General features: G+C 31.4%; 1 protein-coding gene across 1 annotated transcript in view; it reads left to right on the forward strand.

Moving 5' to 3' along the window:
* Positions 1 to 17,943, forward strand: part of LOC145328485 (metabotropic glutamate receptor 7-like) — a 131,590-nt gene that overhangs the window by 25,762 nt on the left and 87,885 nt on the right. Inside the window, exons 9-13 of the mRNA XM_080172187.1 lie at positions 4,514 to 4,578; positions 5,252 to 5,347; positions 7,626 to 7,691; positions 10,010 to 10,090; positions 14,957 to 15,028. Of these exons, the coding sequence (XP_080028313.1) occupies positions 4,514 to 4,578; positions 5,252 to 5,347; positions 7,626 to 7,691; positions 10,010 to 10,090; positions 14,957 to 15,028 (380 nt within the window). The remainder of the gene's footprint in view (positions 1 to 4,513; positions 4,579 to 5,251; positions 5,348 to 7,625; positions 7,692 to 10,009; positions 10,091 to 14,956; positions 15,029 to 17,943) is intronic.

Below are 17,943 nucleotides of genomic sequence, written 5' to 3' on the forward strand. Positions count from 1 at the left end.
CGTCATAAAATTTGGTTTCCTAGCTTTAAAATTGGCCGCTCTACAGCTTTTTTAATATTTAGCGGCTGGCTGCTAAAAAGCGGATAAGGAGCAGTCTGACCGCTATGACTAGAAGTAATTTTCTCTAAAAATACACATGAACCAACAGAAAAAGGTTTTACGTCTCTATCTGTAACAGGAGCCGAGATAGAGGGGGTCTGTTATCCTAATAAGTTTTAACTATAAACAGATAAAAATATTATTTAGCGCCGCCAACCGCCGTTTCACCGCCAAAATTGGCGGTTTCCGTTATTTGTCGTTTTTCGGCGATGGTCAGAAAAGGTATTTTTTTATTATAAAAAATAATAGTTTGTCAAAAAATTTGGTTTTCTTAGCTTTAAAATTGGTCACTCTACAGCTGTTTTAATATTTAGCGACTGGCTGCTAAAAAGCAGATAAGGAGCTATGACTAGAAAAAGCAATTCTCTAAAAATACACATGAACAACCAGAAAAAAGTTTTACGTCTCTATCTGTAACAGGAGCCGAGATAGAGGGGGGGTCTGTCAGGGGGTTAAGTAGGAATCAGAAGTTTAACTGCCTGTTTTTGCCGGTTTAGGTGCTGGAAGTGCCTATTTTTTTTTAACTGAGAATAATATCTTAATAAGTTGTAACTATATACAGTGAAAAAAGGGACAAAAAAAGATATTTTTTAGGCCTTTTCAAAAGGCAGTTTTGAAATCCCGTTATTTCAAAAAAAAAATTAAAATGCTTAGAGAATGGTTTGGAAGGTGAATTTAGGTGTTCTGCATATTTCAACTTAAACACATAAGGCCTAAGATATGATATCCCAAAAATCTTTTGTCAAAGTCTACTCTACACCTAGCGCTGGCGATTTCATTTTTCACAGGTATAAAATGCATGATTGTAGAAAACTGACTGGCGCTAGGTCTAGAGTAGACTTTGACAAAAGATTTTTTGGATATAATATCTTTGGCCTTATGTGTTTAAATTGAAATATGCAGAAGAGCTGAAAACCTGCACATTACTGAGATATTGTTAAAACCGCCGTGCTACCGTTATCTGTTGATATTTTACATGCCTGGCGCTAGGTCGCCAGTAGAGATAGAGAGCTGAAATTTTGTATTTATATTTCTAGGCCCCCAAAGTAACTTTTTAGGTTAGCAGAAGATTGAAATTCGAAAAAGGGTATTTTCATGAAAAGATCTAATATACATACCTTATTACAAAAGAAAATGATATTTAAACTAACATTAATTTAATCACTTGGGATATTCTCAGAAAAGCAAAACATAATCAGTACAGTTAAGGCTGAAAAATTTTGCTTCAGACAGAAATATGGCTAACATTAGACATTTTACAAATATACTATTTTATCTACTAATGGCTGTGCCCCTAGCATCTAGGGGCTCAATATTCGAAGGGATATTGAAGCACAGAAATATATCCTTTATTAATCAAAATAAAATGGCCTAAAACCATCACAGGACCTATTGAAGCTTCACTTAAAGGAGAAACCATATTGGTCCAGCGGTTAGCGAGATCCTTCAGTACAGACAAAATAATCTTACTACTTTTATAACAGGATAAACTAGCTTCGCCTTTAGCATATAGGAACCATCCCAAGATTTCAATTTAAAATCAAATAACCTTAAACCTCACAGGACCTTTGTGAATCATCCCTAAAATGACGAAATCAATCAGTTAAGTTGTTAAAAAGATAGTAAGCTTTACTACATCATAGTTTATTAGATGATTAGATAAATGATATTTCCTAATCTATACTACTATTCAGAGAGATAGGGGACAATTAGCTATTTAGTACACTAGTTCCCAAAGTTTTATATTAGCTTTTTTTCATTTGTTAGCTCAACAACTTTGGGGACTTCAGTGAATTCATTTATCAACCATTGTCTTATCCCTTTATATCCCTGGATTAAAATCCCTGTATAAATGTCTGTGTCTCTGTAAAATTACAACAGAACCAAAGTAAATATGAATGTACTCTAAATCTCTCTTTGATGTCCTATTTATAATTTAATTCTAAAAGATGTATATTTACATTTTTTTCTTTGTCAATTCATGAGTTTATAATTGTTAATTACCTACAAGTTACATATTAAGTAATAGCTTGCAAAACAACTAATTTGACTTATAACACAATTGTTCTATAATTAGGGTTGGGCAGTCCGTTTGGCTTTTACACCTTGTTTCCCAGACAATTTTAAAATGAACCCAATTTTGGCAATTTAGCAAGTGTGAAAGTGTCAAAGATGGCTATTAAATACTTCTTTAAAATATTTGTTTAAATTAGTAGTCAAATTGTTATGGAATGTTTGTTATTCATTTTGTCTTCGAGGCTAGCCTTTCTAAGTTGTGAGATGGTGTTAAACGCCCCTCCCCTTCCCGCTTAAAACCAAATGTTGCTTTTAATTCTAAAACGAAAATTTGGATATAGTTCCTTTCGTGGAATCGCCTCTTAAGGGGCGTCTGGTCGTATTTTCAAAGTAATTTTTGATAGGTTTATTTAGATTAGGTTAAGTTAGGTTAGGTGATTGCCCCGCAGGGTTAGAGCGCCCTGCAGGGGTTTAGAAAAATAAAAGCTACTGTGAAAATACGACAAACCCCTTAAGCGGCGTTGTCACGAAAGAGACTATACCCAAAAAAATCATAATGTTGTAGCATGCGCCGTAATACCGTCTAAACGGCAACAATAGTTGAAAACTGGAAAAAAATATTTCTAAAAGCTTTTTAGAGGAAATATTTTGTTTGGAGTTTTGTATAAGCAACTTTACTTTACCCTCTCTTGCTTTCATCTTGATAATTCAAATATTTTATAAGATGGAATAAATGTACACACAGTCAAGCTAAAAAAATTTCATACTATTTCTTAAACAAGAATAAAAACAAAATCACTTAAATACAGGATACTGTTTAAGAACATACTTTTTACATTTTAGGACTTGATTATAGTGGTGCTTCGCTTTTATCATTGTATTGTTGTTTGAATAGGTTGATTATATTGTAAAAACATTATTGTCAAAATGTTAAGAATCAACATGATTTTTTAGAATAGAACTACGAGCATTCTTGTAGGTGGGTGGACAACAAGGGGTGTATCCCCCCCTCCCCCTTAAACATAAAAAATATACTATTTTTGTTGTCTGTAATACACCTCCTACACCTGCCATGATTTTTCCCATGGCAGGTGGAAAAAAAATGTAAGTGGAATGTCAAAATTTCGGCTGTGCTTTGTGCACCCAACAGGAAAAATCCTCTACAAGGCACTAAAAAGTCCATCCTTTCGAATTTATTTGTCTTATAAAATTAAAATGCCCTAACTAAGGTTTGACTTGTACGTATGAACGTATGCATATAAATATACATATAGAGCTGCTACTCATCTGAAAGTGTACAACAATCAGAGTAATATTGCTAATTTGTACAGAAAACTTAATAATTAATAAATGACAAAAGCATTGTATATGTTTAACCAATTAGCATATTATTCCCTAATTTGTTATTGGTGTTAATTATGATATGCAAAGGTATTGTAAATTTGGTCTGTTTGTCAGTCTTTCTGTATTTAAATAAATGATACAGATCATTCGTTCTATTATTTGTTTATCACTAGGGATCTTAAGAGAAAGACAATGGAGAAATTATAGGATCCTACAATTTTAAAAATCAAAACATAATTGGAATTATTTGAGAAGTTTGGAAATTTCTTTTATGTACAACCAAATCAAGAGATTATAATAGGTATTTCTTGCATCGTATTATAAACAGCTTTCCGCGGATATAAACTTTATAATTATGTTTTTTAGCCTTGAGATGCCGAAGGCACGGGCTAAAAAACTAGTTTTAATCTTAGGATTGTACATTTTTATATTCATAGAAAACTGGAAATAAATAATACGATGCTGGACATAGTTTTTTCGTATGGATGAGAACCGGTTCTAATCCATCAGACATTAATCGGTTTCGAATGAAAGCGAGAAAAAAATATCCAATGTTTTACGCCTACAAATGAGAAATTTGTGATTAAGCAATTATGTATCTTCATTTATCTTATGATCTCGCTTATCACTGCAAAAATTGAGTTCTGAACTTTAATTAAACTTTAGGCTATTCAACTAATACTTCCTTTAGGTCCTTGAGTTGCAGCCGTTTGTCCTGTAAAATAATCTAGTAGGCTTTCAATTTATTCGTTAAGATATTGCTAACTACTGTAAAGAGTGAGATATCCATTTTAGAAAAGCTTCACATGGGTCTCTTGCTGGTTTTATTTTTAACCTCCCTAATGGATAAAGAATATACTTGGATATTATTACATTGGGAAAATTGTCGTTAATTTAGGTTGTCAAATTGGTCAGTTCATCATCCAGTAGGAAAGAATGGGATGCGGTAGAGGAGGAATATATGGGGTATCGTAAGTTTATCCCGCTGCGAGTTTCACGTTATATACATATATATTCATATAAATTTTCAAACTCTGTATGTATTTATTTCTAGGTGTTATCGGAGCAGCCTTTTCTGGAGTTTCTATTATGGTCGCTAATATTCTCAAACTATTTAGAGTAAGACATCAATTTATTTTATACATAAACTAGTTACTAGTCTATAGGGTATAGCGGGGGAGGTGAGAAAAATAGTTTAAAACCACTATTATACATTTATGAAGCTTCCTTGAAAAGCATAACCTATTTGGAACAGCATATTCAGAGATCTTTAGTTTCAGACAAAAAAACTAACTACTTTATACAATAGGATATGATATAATTTTTAATCTATTTTTTATCTATATATCTATCTATCTATCTATCTATCTATCTATCTATCTATCTATCTATCTATCTATCTATCTATCTATCTATCTATCTATCTATCTATTTATTTATCTATCTATCTATCTATCTATCTATCTATCTATCTATCTATCTATCTATCTATCTATCTATCTATCTATCTATATATCTATCTATCTATCTATCTATCTATCTATTTATCTATCTATCAATCTATCTATCTATCTATCTATCTATCTATCTATCTATCTATCTATCTATCTATCTATCTATCTATCTATCTATCTATCTAACTATCTATCTATCTATCTATTTATCAATCTATCTATCTATCTATCTATCTATCTATCTATCTATTTATCTATATGTATATCTATCTCTTTATCTATCTATCTATATATATGTTTACCTATCTATCTATCTATCTATCTATCTATCTATGTAGATTCCCCAGATCAGCTATGCTAGTACAAGTCTGGAGCTGTCAGATAAATCTAGATTTGAATATTTTAGTCGGGTCGTCCCACCTGATAATTTTCAGGTAAAAGTGTTCACATAGACCTACCAAAAACTTTGATCTAAAATAGTACAACTACTATTCAAGGTTAAGACTATCGTTGTCTGTCTCTCAATTTCAGATGATTAAACATCTTACCATCATTTCAATAGCTTAAAAGAAACCCAAGAAAAGCTTTCTGAAGACATTTTTTTGTAGATCTTAGTGGAAAGAATTTCACTTATTATTGATTAATGAATTGAAATCCTTTTTGTTGTTTCTGAAAGAACATTTTCACAAGACGACACTAATTCTAACTTATATGTCTAATTCACTTGCAGATTTAAATTTTTATCATTTTAGGAAAAAATTCAATGACTCAAATTATTAGGCATTTATGACACTTTCTCTTCGAAAGTGTCATAGACCGGCATTGGTAAAAATGACGTCATGTGACCTACCATTAGTCAATTAGAATGTATACCTGCCTGCTTTTGGTAATTTAGTCTATATATTGCCCTATCATTTATTTGTATTGTATGAAGTCATTTTCTTTACAGGCACTATAAAGAGCTTCACAATTTACATACATAACAAGGATGATAACATCCATAAAAGCGAAGCTCTGAAATGATTTGACAGACGAACATTAACTTTTGTTGAGTGTCAGACTTGAATATACAAAATATAAAAATATAAGGTTTGACAAAATTATACGTAAATTTGTTGAAAAACTTCTTAAATACAGAATTCTGTTTAAGGACATACTTACATTTTAATACTTGATTATAGAGATGCTTCGCTCATAATATTGTACCTTATTGTAATAGGAATCAGATTGATCAAAAAATCAGATCAATCGGATGATTTTATTACATAAAAAATGATTATAAAAAGTAAATAAATCAACATGTTTAAAATGGAAGTACGGACATTCTGGTAACGATTATAGAGAACTACTACAGGAATCACCATGCAAAGTTTGAAATCGATATGACAATTCTAACATGCCTAAATTAACAAATAAAAGCTAACTATCTCGGACGGACGGACGGACGGACCGACCCTAATTATAGAAAAGCTTCGCTTATAAAAAGGGTGATAACTGATCCTAAATTTGATGGATGTTTTCATTCTTGTCGAAACTAAATTAATGCAGAAGACAGATAAATTGAAAAGTCATATGACGCTTAGAGTATTTTTAATTAAACGAAGAATGGGTTCCCTTACTCTTTGTGTGTCTATCTATATACGTTACACCATGTTTCATATAATTAATTAGATAGTTTACGTTTATCTTTGTAGTAAAGTTAGGTTAGTCCCACATAGTGAGTTGGCCACCTGCAGGGTATAGTTAGTTTTAAGATTGAATAAAAAAAGAGATTTTGCCACTCTATAACTTACTGGACTTCTCTTCATACAAAGGTGCTGAAACTATTATTTTTAAAACTACAATTTTAAGTGGGGGGGGGGGGGGGGGCAATTCCCTATACATAAAGGGCCCCTAGAGGCATCTAAGAATAATAAATTGATACACCCCTCATGATAAAAAATTTTCCCTTTCCATTTACATTAAAATAAACTTTTTAAAAATCAAAACACTTTTTGTTTGTAAAACTAAATCCAGATTGAAGTCCTTAAATGATTGAAAATCGTGTTTTAAAACTTTGAAGACCAAAATAATAAAGGCCAAAGTCCACTCCCCCCCCCCCCCCCTGTACTTAATGGATGGTGTCCTCCTTGTTTGGATTACTATTGCATAACTAACTCAGATAAAGTTTTGAGACAATTTATTGCCTTTATTGGAATCTATTACTTGCAATTTAAGTTCATAGCATTAATTAGACATTTATCTAATTTTAGGTAACTGTTTGCACTTCTTAACAGAAGGGGGGTTGGCCCGTGGGGGTTAAAAAGGATGTCCATTAATTTTTTTTCTTATGGTGTGTAGTCACCACCCTCCAACCTTCTCCCGAGCAAAGGGTTCATATCCTCTAGTTTAAGTTTAATTTACCAATATCCTGTCCTTTAAGTCCCCTTGCATTTCAAATTTATATACTTCGAATCTGGTTAATTTCCGCTGGATTAGAACCGGTTCTGAGCCATATTGAAATATGATATCGTATAACCAAGAAGAATAAAATGAGAATCACACAGATACAATTAATACATTTTTTGTTGGCCCTGCCCTCAGCCCCCCGGAATTGGAATTACTTTAATACTTCTTTATTTTACTATCCGCGGAAATTACCTATTATACGATGCGACAAATAACTAAGTATTACATTCTTCTTTTTCATTATTAACCTATTTTTTTCTTTAGGCTCAGGCAATGGTAGAAATTGTGAAGCAATTAAAATGGACGTATGTCAGTACCGTAGCAGCTCAGGTATCTATCTATCCATCTATTTGCATATCCATTATCTATCCATCTATTTGTAAGTTTATTATCTATCAGTCTAATTGCACATCTTTTATCTATCCATCTATTTATGTATTTAAATAAAATTTCCTATATACCTATGTATTTTTAGTACCGAAGCTACTCTATAATCTCACTTTGTCAGTAAGTTCGTCCGTAATAATATGGGGAAAGTGGTATTTAATGAGCTGATATTAAAGCTAGGCATTTGATTTTTCTTGTTAACATTCCCATCATTAGGGTGATTATTTAAGTACATATTTAAAATCCATGACAGTCCGTTTACTTTAATCAAAATTAAATTTCCCTTCGTTCTAATGTTTTTAAAAGCTAAGCTTTTCTATAATTAGGGTCAGTCCGTCCGTACGTCCGTCCGTCCGAGACCGATAGATTTGGTTTCGTTAATTTAGGCATGTTAGAATTGTTCTATCGATTTCAAACTTTTTATGGTGATTCCTGTAGTAGTTAGGTATGATTTAGAACGCGTAGAAACTCTATAATCATTACCAGAATGTCCGTACGTCCATTTTAAACATTTTGATTTTTTTTTACTTTTTTAACAACAAATTTTTATGTTATCTAATTATCTGTTTGATCTGATTTTTGGTATATTGATTCCTGGGACAACAAAATACAATATTATAAGCGAAGCAACTCTATAATCAAGTCCTAAAAATGTAGGTATGTTCATAAACATAATCCTGTATCAAGCAGTTTTTCAACAAATTTACTTACAATTTTGCTTCCACTCTTATACTTTTATAGTCTGATTATTAAGTTCTGACACTATAAAAGTGTTAATGTCAGTTTGTCCTACCGTTTTAGTTTTATCAGATCCAGGAGGCCGAATACCCGCTTTAATTTATTAATTTTATGATTTTACATTTTAATATTTGTGGGTAAAAAAATTGGTTTTAATCTTATAACCTTTCATTTTAATATCCACCGAAAGCTTTCTATAATACGATGCGATAAATAACTATTTTCTGTAAAAAAAAAAAGATCTTTGGAAAAATCTTAAAATTTTTTTTCAAATTCTCTAATGAAAAGTCTCGAGTACAATTTGTTTTGAATCTATTATCTAAAGATTCAACTTTTATAATTGTTGTTAAAGTTAAAATTAGATTTAATTTGCGACTTTTGTAATTCGTTCTAATTTTCATTCCGAGTTTATTTTTGCATCAATTTATGTATTATGTATTTTAAGTTATCTATCCTACCTATTTAATTATCTCGTCTTCCGTATAAGATAGACTATTGATTTATTTGGTGAAGATTTGCCTTTGCCAAAGTGCATCCAGTGTACAACTTACTTGGTCCGTCTGTTGGTCATGTCTCAAAAAGAACTTATATATTTTTCATAAAGGTTTGAAGATTTCTATTTATCTTTATCTTTTTCTTTCTTACTTTTATATGACCTTTCCTTTGCTATTTATAGATCTTGTCATCCTTGTTATTTAAGTATAAAATGTAACATTTATTTGATAAGATTTCACTTTGGATACTTTTATTGTTTGCTTTTTGTTTCTGTTTTGCAACTGAGAAATTAGCAAAACTAATTGCCAAACTTTTTTTGCAATTACCCCAAACTTTTTGCGCACAGTAAACTAAATGAATATTTGATCTTTTTCTTAGAATGTATTTCTCTTTAACCCTATTTCTAAAAGCGAGTCTTTTTCAGTAATTAAGGTCTTTTCCTTCGTCCGTAACGTTTACCTCTTTTCATAAATTTCGACATTTTTGTGAATGTTGTCATACATGTTGTTAGTTATGCATCTACTTTAAAAATAAGATTTGATTGTATAACTGCCACTACGTGCAGATTACTTTATCAAGCCTATTTGAAAGACATAAACAGCAAAAAAATTAATTTTCAAAACCGAAAAAAAAAATTTTTTGTTTTATTAATTATTAGCGGCTTCTCCCCTAGCCTCTAGGGGCTTTGCCCCAAGAGGTAATTTTAAAAATAAATAAATAAAAAAATTTAGTATCTCTGGTGTTGTAACCACCACATTAACTGCCTAAAACAATAAGGGGGATTTTTCGTCTTTTGGAAATTATGTCTTTACACAGTATATTTACAACAATTATTATCAATTTAGCATCAAATTTATGTGTAATTTTCTTTAGACCTACAAATTAATGTTCTACTTATTAAGATCTGACACTCTACACGAGTTAGAGTTCCCGTATCCATCCTTCTTATTTTGGAGCTTCGGTTTTATAGATGTTATCATCCTTGTCTTATTTATTTGCTGATTGCATATATACAATTATTTATCTAGGGCGAATATGGAGAAAAGGGTATATCTTCATTTATTCAGCTGGCTACCAAATCTGGAATTTGTATATCTTCTTCAATAAAGGTAAAGTTATTTATACCATCTCGCGGATTTTTATTCAACTACTTATGCAATTAACAATAATCAGATAAATACAATCGCTCGAAAAAATACCTCAAAAGTTGGTTCTAAAAATATTTGGAAATCGTCTAATAAAAAATATTATTTCTCAATATGAATATATAATAAATAATGTTTGAAAATTGGCATTTTTATTTAAATTAGATTTTGAAAGAAAAATGTACATTACACCAGGAAGGAAGGGGGAACTAATCCCAAAAGTGTTTAATAACGTTTTCTTATTCGTGTGCTCAATAACTTTTGGAACTTTTTATGAATTTTGATTGGAAGACTATTTAAGTTGATTGTCCAAACGATTCAACCCATAATTGTAATCTTCAGAAGAGGAAATCATCAGTGGGGATGTAGATTTATTAATCGGCCACTGTCTTTTCCCTATAGATCCCTGACTTTACACAATATAGAAGGAAGTTTTCATATTATATCATGAAAAATGATCTTTACCCTTTAACTCTCTCTCACACTCTTTCTCTTTCTCTCTCTCTCTCTCTCTCTCTCTCTCTCTCTTTCTCTCTCTCTCTCTCTCTCTCTCTCTCTCTGTATGTCTCTCTCTCTCTTTCTCTCTCTCTCTCTCTCTCTCTCTCTCTCTCTCTCTCTCTCTCTCTCTCTCTCTCTCTCTCTCTCTCTCTCTCTTCTCTCTTTATCTCTGCATTTAAAAAGCGAAGTTTTCTAAAAGTTGCCTTGTATCTGTTTGCCCGTGTTATTAGATAAATTGAATAATCTTTAAATGAAAGTAACAGGATCTCTGTGTGTCTGTACCGAAGGATCTCGCCAATCGCTGAACCAATATGGTGCGCCTTTATTATGTAGCTTATTATAGGTCCTGGGAAAATTTATAAATATTATTGAAGGGAAAACTTACTTTTTCCTTAGGAAACTAAAACAAGAATTTAACCCCACATTACCTCAGGCGCTCTAGGGGCTATGACACAAGTTATAATTTAATAAATAGAAAAATACTAATGTACTGATAAAAAAACCCTTTAAAATGTTGATAAAAATATACATATCATATTTTATTTTTTTTCTATGAATGTTATGCTGCTTGTTTGAATTTGTTTTAAGATGAGAATTTTGATTAATTACCCGAGTTTTCTAGGGAATACATACATCATGATAATCTTCATATCAATATCCATATTTTACACATCCTATTACCCCAGTTTCTAGGGAATACATACATCATGATAACCTTCATATCAATATCCATATTTTACACATCCTATTACCCTAGTTTCTAGGGAATACATACATCATGATAACCTTCATATCAATATCCATATTTATACATCCTATTACCCTAGTTTCTAGGGAATACATACATCATGATAACCTTCATATCAATATCCATATTTTATACATCCTATTAACCTAGTTTCTAGGGAATACATACATCATGATAACCTTCATATTAATATCCATATTTTATACATCCTTTTACCCTAGTTTCTAGGGAATACATACATCATGATAACCTTCATATCAATATCCATATTTTATACATCCTATTACCCTAGTTTCTAGGGAATACATACATCATGGTAATCTTCATATCAATATTCATATTTTACACATCCTATTACCCCAGTTTCTAGGGAATACATACATCATGATAACCTTCATATCAATATCCATATTTTATACATCCTATACATACATCATGATAACCTTCATATCAATATCCATATTTTATACATCCTATTACCCTAGTTTCTAGGGAATACATACATCATGATAACCTTCATATCAATATCCATATTTTATACATCCTATTACCCTAGTTTCTAGGGAATACATACATCATGATAACCTTCATATCAATATCCATATTTTATACATCCTATTACCCTAGTTTCTAGGGAATACATACATCATGATAACCTTCATATCAATATCCATATTTTATACATCCTATTACCCTAGTTTCTAGGGAATACATACATCATGATAACCTTCATATCAATATCCATATTTTATACATCCTATTACCCTAGTTTCTAGGGAATACATACATCATGATAACCTTCATATCAATATCCATATTTTACACATCCTATTACCCTAGTTTCTAGGGAATACATACATCATGATAACCCTCATATCAATATCCATATTTTATACATCCTATTACCCTAGTTTCTAGGAAAACCATACATCATGATAACCTTCATATCAATATCCATATTTTATACATCCTATTACCCTAGTTTCTAGGGAATACATACATCATGATAACCTTCATATCAATATCCATATTTTATACATCCTATTACCCTAGTTTCTAGGGAATACATACATCATGATAACCTTCATATCAATATCCATATTTTATACATCCTATTACCCTAGTTTCTAGGGAATACATACATCATGATAACCTTCATATCAATATCCATATTTTATACATCCTATTACCCTAGTTTCTAGGGAATACATACATCATGATAACCTTCATATCAATATCCATATTTTATACATCCTATTACCCTAGTTTCTAGGGAATACATACATCATGATAACCTTCATATCAATATCCATATTTTATACATCCTATTACCCTAGTTTCTAGGGAATACATACATCATGATAACCTTCATATCAATATCCATATTTTATACATCCTATTACCCTAGTTTCTAGGGAATACATACATCATGATAACCCTCATATCAATATCCATATTTTACACATCCTATTACCCTAGTTTCTAGGGAATACATACATCATGATAACCTTCATATCAATATCCATATTTTATACATCCTATTACCCTAGTTTCTAGGGAATACATACATCATTATAACCTCCATATCAATATCCATATTTTACACATCCTATTACCCGAGTTTTCTAGGGAATACATACATCATGATAACCTTCATATCAATATCCATATTTTACACATCCTATTACCCTATTTTCTAGGGAATACATACATCATGATAACCTTTATATCAATATCCATATTTTACACATCCTATTACCCTAGTTTCTAGGGAATACATACATCATAATAACCTTTATATCAATATCCATATTTTACACATCCTATTACCCTAGTTTCTAGGGAATACATACATCATAATAACCTTCATATCAATATCCATATTTTACACATCCTATTACCCTAGTTTCTAGGGAATACATACATCATGATAACCTCCATATCAATATCCATATTTTACACATCCTATTACCCTAGTTTCTAGGGAATACATACGTCATGAAAACCTCCATATCAATATCTATATTTTACACATCCTATTACCCTAGTTTCTAGGGAATACATACATCATAATAACCTTCATATCAATATCTATATTTTACACATCCTATTACCCTAGTTTCTAGGGAATACATACGTCATGATAACCTTCATATCAATATCCATATTTTACACATCCTATTACCCTAGTTTCTAGGGAATACATACGTCATGATAACCTTCATATCAATATCCATATTTTACACATCCTTCTTATAGGTTCTGGGAAGGTTTATCACTATTTTGGGGGAGGGTACCACCAACCTCCCATGAGAAATCACCTCTAGAAATGAAATGCCCAAAAGTATTTTGAAAGTGGCGCCACTGAATGACTTACTGGACTTCACTTCGTACAAGGGTGTAGAGACTTTTTCTTTTTAAAATTACAATTGAAAGTAAGGGGGAAAGAATCCCCCCCCCCCCCTATCTCCCTATAACTCAAGGGCCCTATTACATAGGAAAAATCTATCTATTAAATATGTAGATACTATATCTAATTTGTATGTCATTCCAAGAGATCTTAAGAAATAAGACTATGCACAATAATTAATGTATATCCTGATTATTATAAACAAAATTATCCCATCTTAAATTAAATATATAGGTTGAAAAGTTTAAACACTGCTAATTTCAACCAACCAATCAAATATTAACACAAGTATCCAAAGTATCTTAAGTTGGTCTAGGATTTAGGACTTACTAAATATTACATATTCTTTTATATCTATTTACTAGCGGCTGCTATAGCCTTATGAAAATGATTTAAAAATAGCTAATTTAAATTTTAGAGGAAATTGAAACATTATGCACTTTTTATCATCATTATATCAAAATTACACCTTGGGGAATATTAAACTATAAAATGTATTTTTTAAAAATAATTACAATATTCATTTAGCTGGATAATTTATCTTAGAATATTTTTTCTTTAAAATGCATTTGCAAATGATCTTCTGGATGGGCACATATGTGTAGACATGTGAGGATAATGGTTTTAGGCCTTTTTTATGCATGAGCTTTAAAAAGAGAAAAACCAAATAAAATTTGAGATATTGTAATAGTTTCACTTATTTCCCATCAAAGCCAAGGGCATCATCCACTTGTAATGAGATGTAATAATTTAACGTTAATTTTAGGATATTAGGTCAAGTAACGTCCTACTGACAATCAACCCTTGATTGCATGACCTTTGTCTTAGCTGTAAATAGTTGAGTCTGTATATGATACCCCCTACTCTCAATATAGTTATATTTAGAAAAAATTCAGTGATCTAAAGCAATAACACAATGGCTGATATATTAATGTACAATGTACATCCTCAATGAGGATGCACAAAATTCCCCTTTTATAGATTACAATTAGTGGTTGAAAAGATTGGACGCTCATTTAGATAAACCAACCAATCAAAATTTAATAAAAGTCTCTAAGGTTGTTTAACAAGAAAACGTTGTTATGAAACTGTGGGGACTATTGTCCCCTCCCTCCATCGCTATTAATATCATACCAACTTATTTCTTTAAATTTATTATTTCTATATATTCTAGATAAGTCGAGGTGCCACTGTATCAGAATTTGACTCTGTAGTTGATACTCTAATGGAAGATACTAGAGCAAAGGTCAGATTTTTTCAGACTAAATCACCATGGATTTTTAGAAGTAGAACTTAAAATATAGCTTTATTTGAAATGATTTTTAGATTTTAAAGATTTTTAGGGAAAGTCTAAATTTATTTGTAATTAATATACATAAATAATATTTTCCGTATTGATCTAGAAATAGTACAGACGTCATCTTTAAATATATAATACCAGAAGATTAGTCTTTATTAGATCATTTTCTTTTATATAGGTCAAAAAAATTACTAGGTGCAGGATTAGAGTAAAAAATTCTAGGAGAAAGGGTTAAATAGCTGTATTTCCTTATTGCAATTACCTTGTGCCAACTCTCAATTGGGTCTTCGAAAATAAACCAATGGTGTTTGGAGTATTAACACAGCCAAGTAGCAGAAAATTTTTTTTTAATAATTGAAAATAGTCATTGAAAAAGGTGGGGAAGTAGTTATTTGTATATTCATCTATACTATAGATCTGATGGTTCAGGTCATAGACGTCCAAGCTTTTTATTTTGGAAAGGGTAAAATTTTTTTAAGGGGGGGGTAATTCGCTTTTAGGGGGGGAAATTTGCTTGGGGGGGGGGGGGTAATTACCCCCCCTGAAATCTGTTGGCAGGGGTAAATTTTGTTTACCCCCCCCCAAAATTTACCCCTGGGGTAAAATTTTTGGGGGGGGTAATTTAAATTTTATTAAATATTTAGTATTAAAAATGCGCGCAAAAAATTTTTTATCAGAGATTTTTTATTTTGGGGGGGGGGATTTACCCCCCCGAAAATTGTTTGGGGGGGTAAATACCCCTCCGAAAATTGTTTGGGGGGGTAAATACCCCCCGAAAATTGGGGGTGCCAATGGCACCCCCAGGGTAGGGGTAAATTTTAAATGGGGGGGGGGGTAATCGCCCCATTACCCCCCCCCCTCTTGGACGTCTATGGTTCAGGTATAGATGTTTAGAAACTATAATAGTAAGTTTTTTGTTGTATTAGGCTAGGGTTCTCAGAAATTGCTTTCCCAAATGGGTTTTATTTTTTGCATTCTTTTTTAATGTCTTGTGGTGGTTTTAGGATATTTTTCTAGCTGGAGAGTTCTTGAAAAATATCTTTTAGTTGGTAAAAAAGTGGTATAAAAGAATTTATTGTAGATTCACAATTAAAAATTTTTCTTTAGATAACTGTTTATCAAAAGCAAAATATGATAATAGCTGCCCTATTAAAAATTGTTTAAATCTAAAACAAACCTATATTTCACAGAAAGGTTTAGAATAGATTTACAAATGCAGCACATTAATTCTTATGGTGTTTATTCGATCTAACATAAAACTAATTTTGAATTAGAAAATCTTATTTTGGTGCCCTATTAGTCACTCGTTTTTGTACATTACAGAAAGGATTCATGTTATAAAATAGTTCTAATACTGAAAAGTGATAAAATAGCTCTGTAAAGCTTTCAAGATTATAAAGCTTTATGATATTGAATAGTATTAAGATAAAGAATCAAATATTAGTTGTATTATCATAGAACCAGTGTGATACTATTGTTAATTCTCAAAGATGCAGGGGACATTGGACTGGAAATTACACTTGGACCCAAAGTTTTAAACCACTTCAACATATTCATTTGGATTCTTTTGTGATTATTAGTTCAAAACAAGTAGTGTCCAAACTTTTCAACCAACAATCTTATTTACAGAAGAGGTTATTTTACCTAGCATCTTCTGGGATTTATCGTTCATTGTCTTTTCCCTATAGATCTCTGGTTAATCCACCTAAACCTTAAAATTGGTGTAACAAATTCCTTTATAAAATGCAAATACAAATCTTACTGGTGTTGCTAACTTGAAGCTAGAAATGGCCAGAACGTTTGACTACAAATTATGCTGGTCCCTAAGTTTTTTGAAAATTGTCTTTCATTTATTGGCCTAAAAACTTAGAGGGCTTTTAAAATTCTTGATTGGTGGGCTCAAACTAGCATTGTCCAAACTTTTCAACCAATGATCTTAGTTTAAGACGGTGTATTTTTGAAGAATCTGTCAATTTATTGACCATTTTCTTATCCCTAAAGTTACCTGGTTTTTAGAGATGTATATTGTATAATATATATAAAAACGATTAAATCAAATGATTTGCTGATGTCAAACTGACAATAATTAAAAGACTAGATCAATGTTGATCATAAGTAGCGCAGCATTAGCAATTAGTGAAAGGACAGTAAATCGCAATATAGAATGAATAGAGAAAATCTTGAATTTATTTAAGCAAAGTGCCTAGTCTAGTACAAGCCCTCCTCCTATTTTGAAATAAATCGAAAATAATAGGTGGGGTCTAGTGTGATAGTGTATTAATTTTGGTTAGGTTATATTGGTTGCAAAATATCCGTGCATGGTTAAAGCATCTTGTGTATAGGCCCTGCAGGATGAAGTTTATCCCCCAGAATTGGTAGGCATTAACTACTCTTCCCTTATTTTATAATTATTTCCTTATTAAGAGGGATAGAGGGTAATTTTTTTTGGGGGGTGGAGGAAATTTACCCCTGCCAACAGATTTCAGGGGGGGTAATAACCCCTCCACCCCTTAAGCAAATTTTGGAGGTGGTTAAAACAATTTGTAGCGCGCTTCGCGCCATTTTAAACCCCCCCCCCCTTCAAAAAATTTTACACCCCCAATTAAAAAAGCTTGGACGCCCCTGGTTCTGTGCTTGATAGGCACTTTGAAGGAAAGCCTCAAGTTTTCTTTTACCACATAGAACAAAATTCTAAAACAAAATCTATGAAATGTATATATTGACATATCACACTGTATCTAATATAATGATCTTTATAAATTACTTGATTTTCTCAAAATGTATTTTCAACATTTTATTTTTAGCCTGCGTACTTCCGTAGTACAAAGAGTACATTTATGCCCTAACTAACTATTCAAAGT

This window comes from Acartia tonsa, chromosome 9 (genome assembly GCF_053477335.1).
Source record: "Acartia tonsa isolate MP-2025a chromosome 9, ASM5347733v1, whole genome shotgun sequence".
NCBI lineage: Eukaryota > Metazoa > Arthropoda > Copepoda > Calanoida > Acartiidae > Acartia > Acartia tonsa.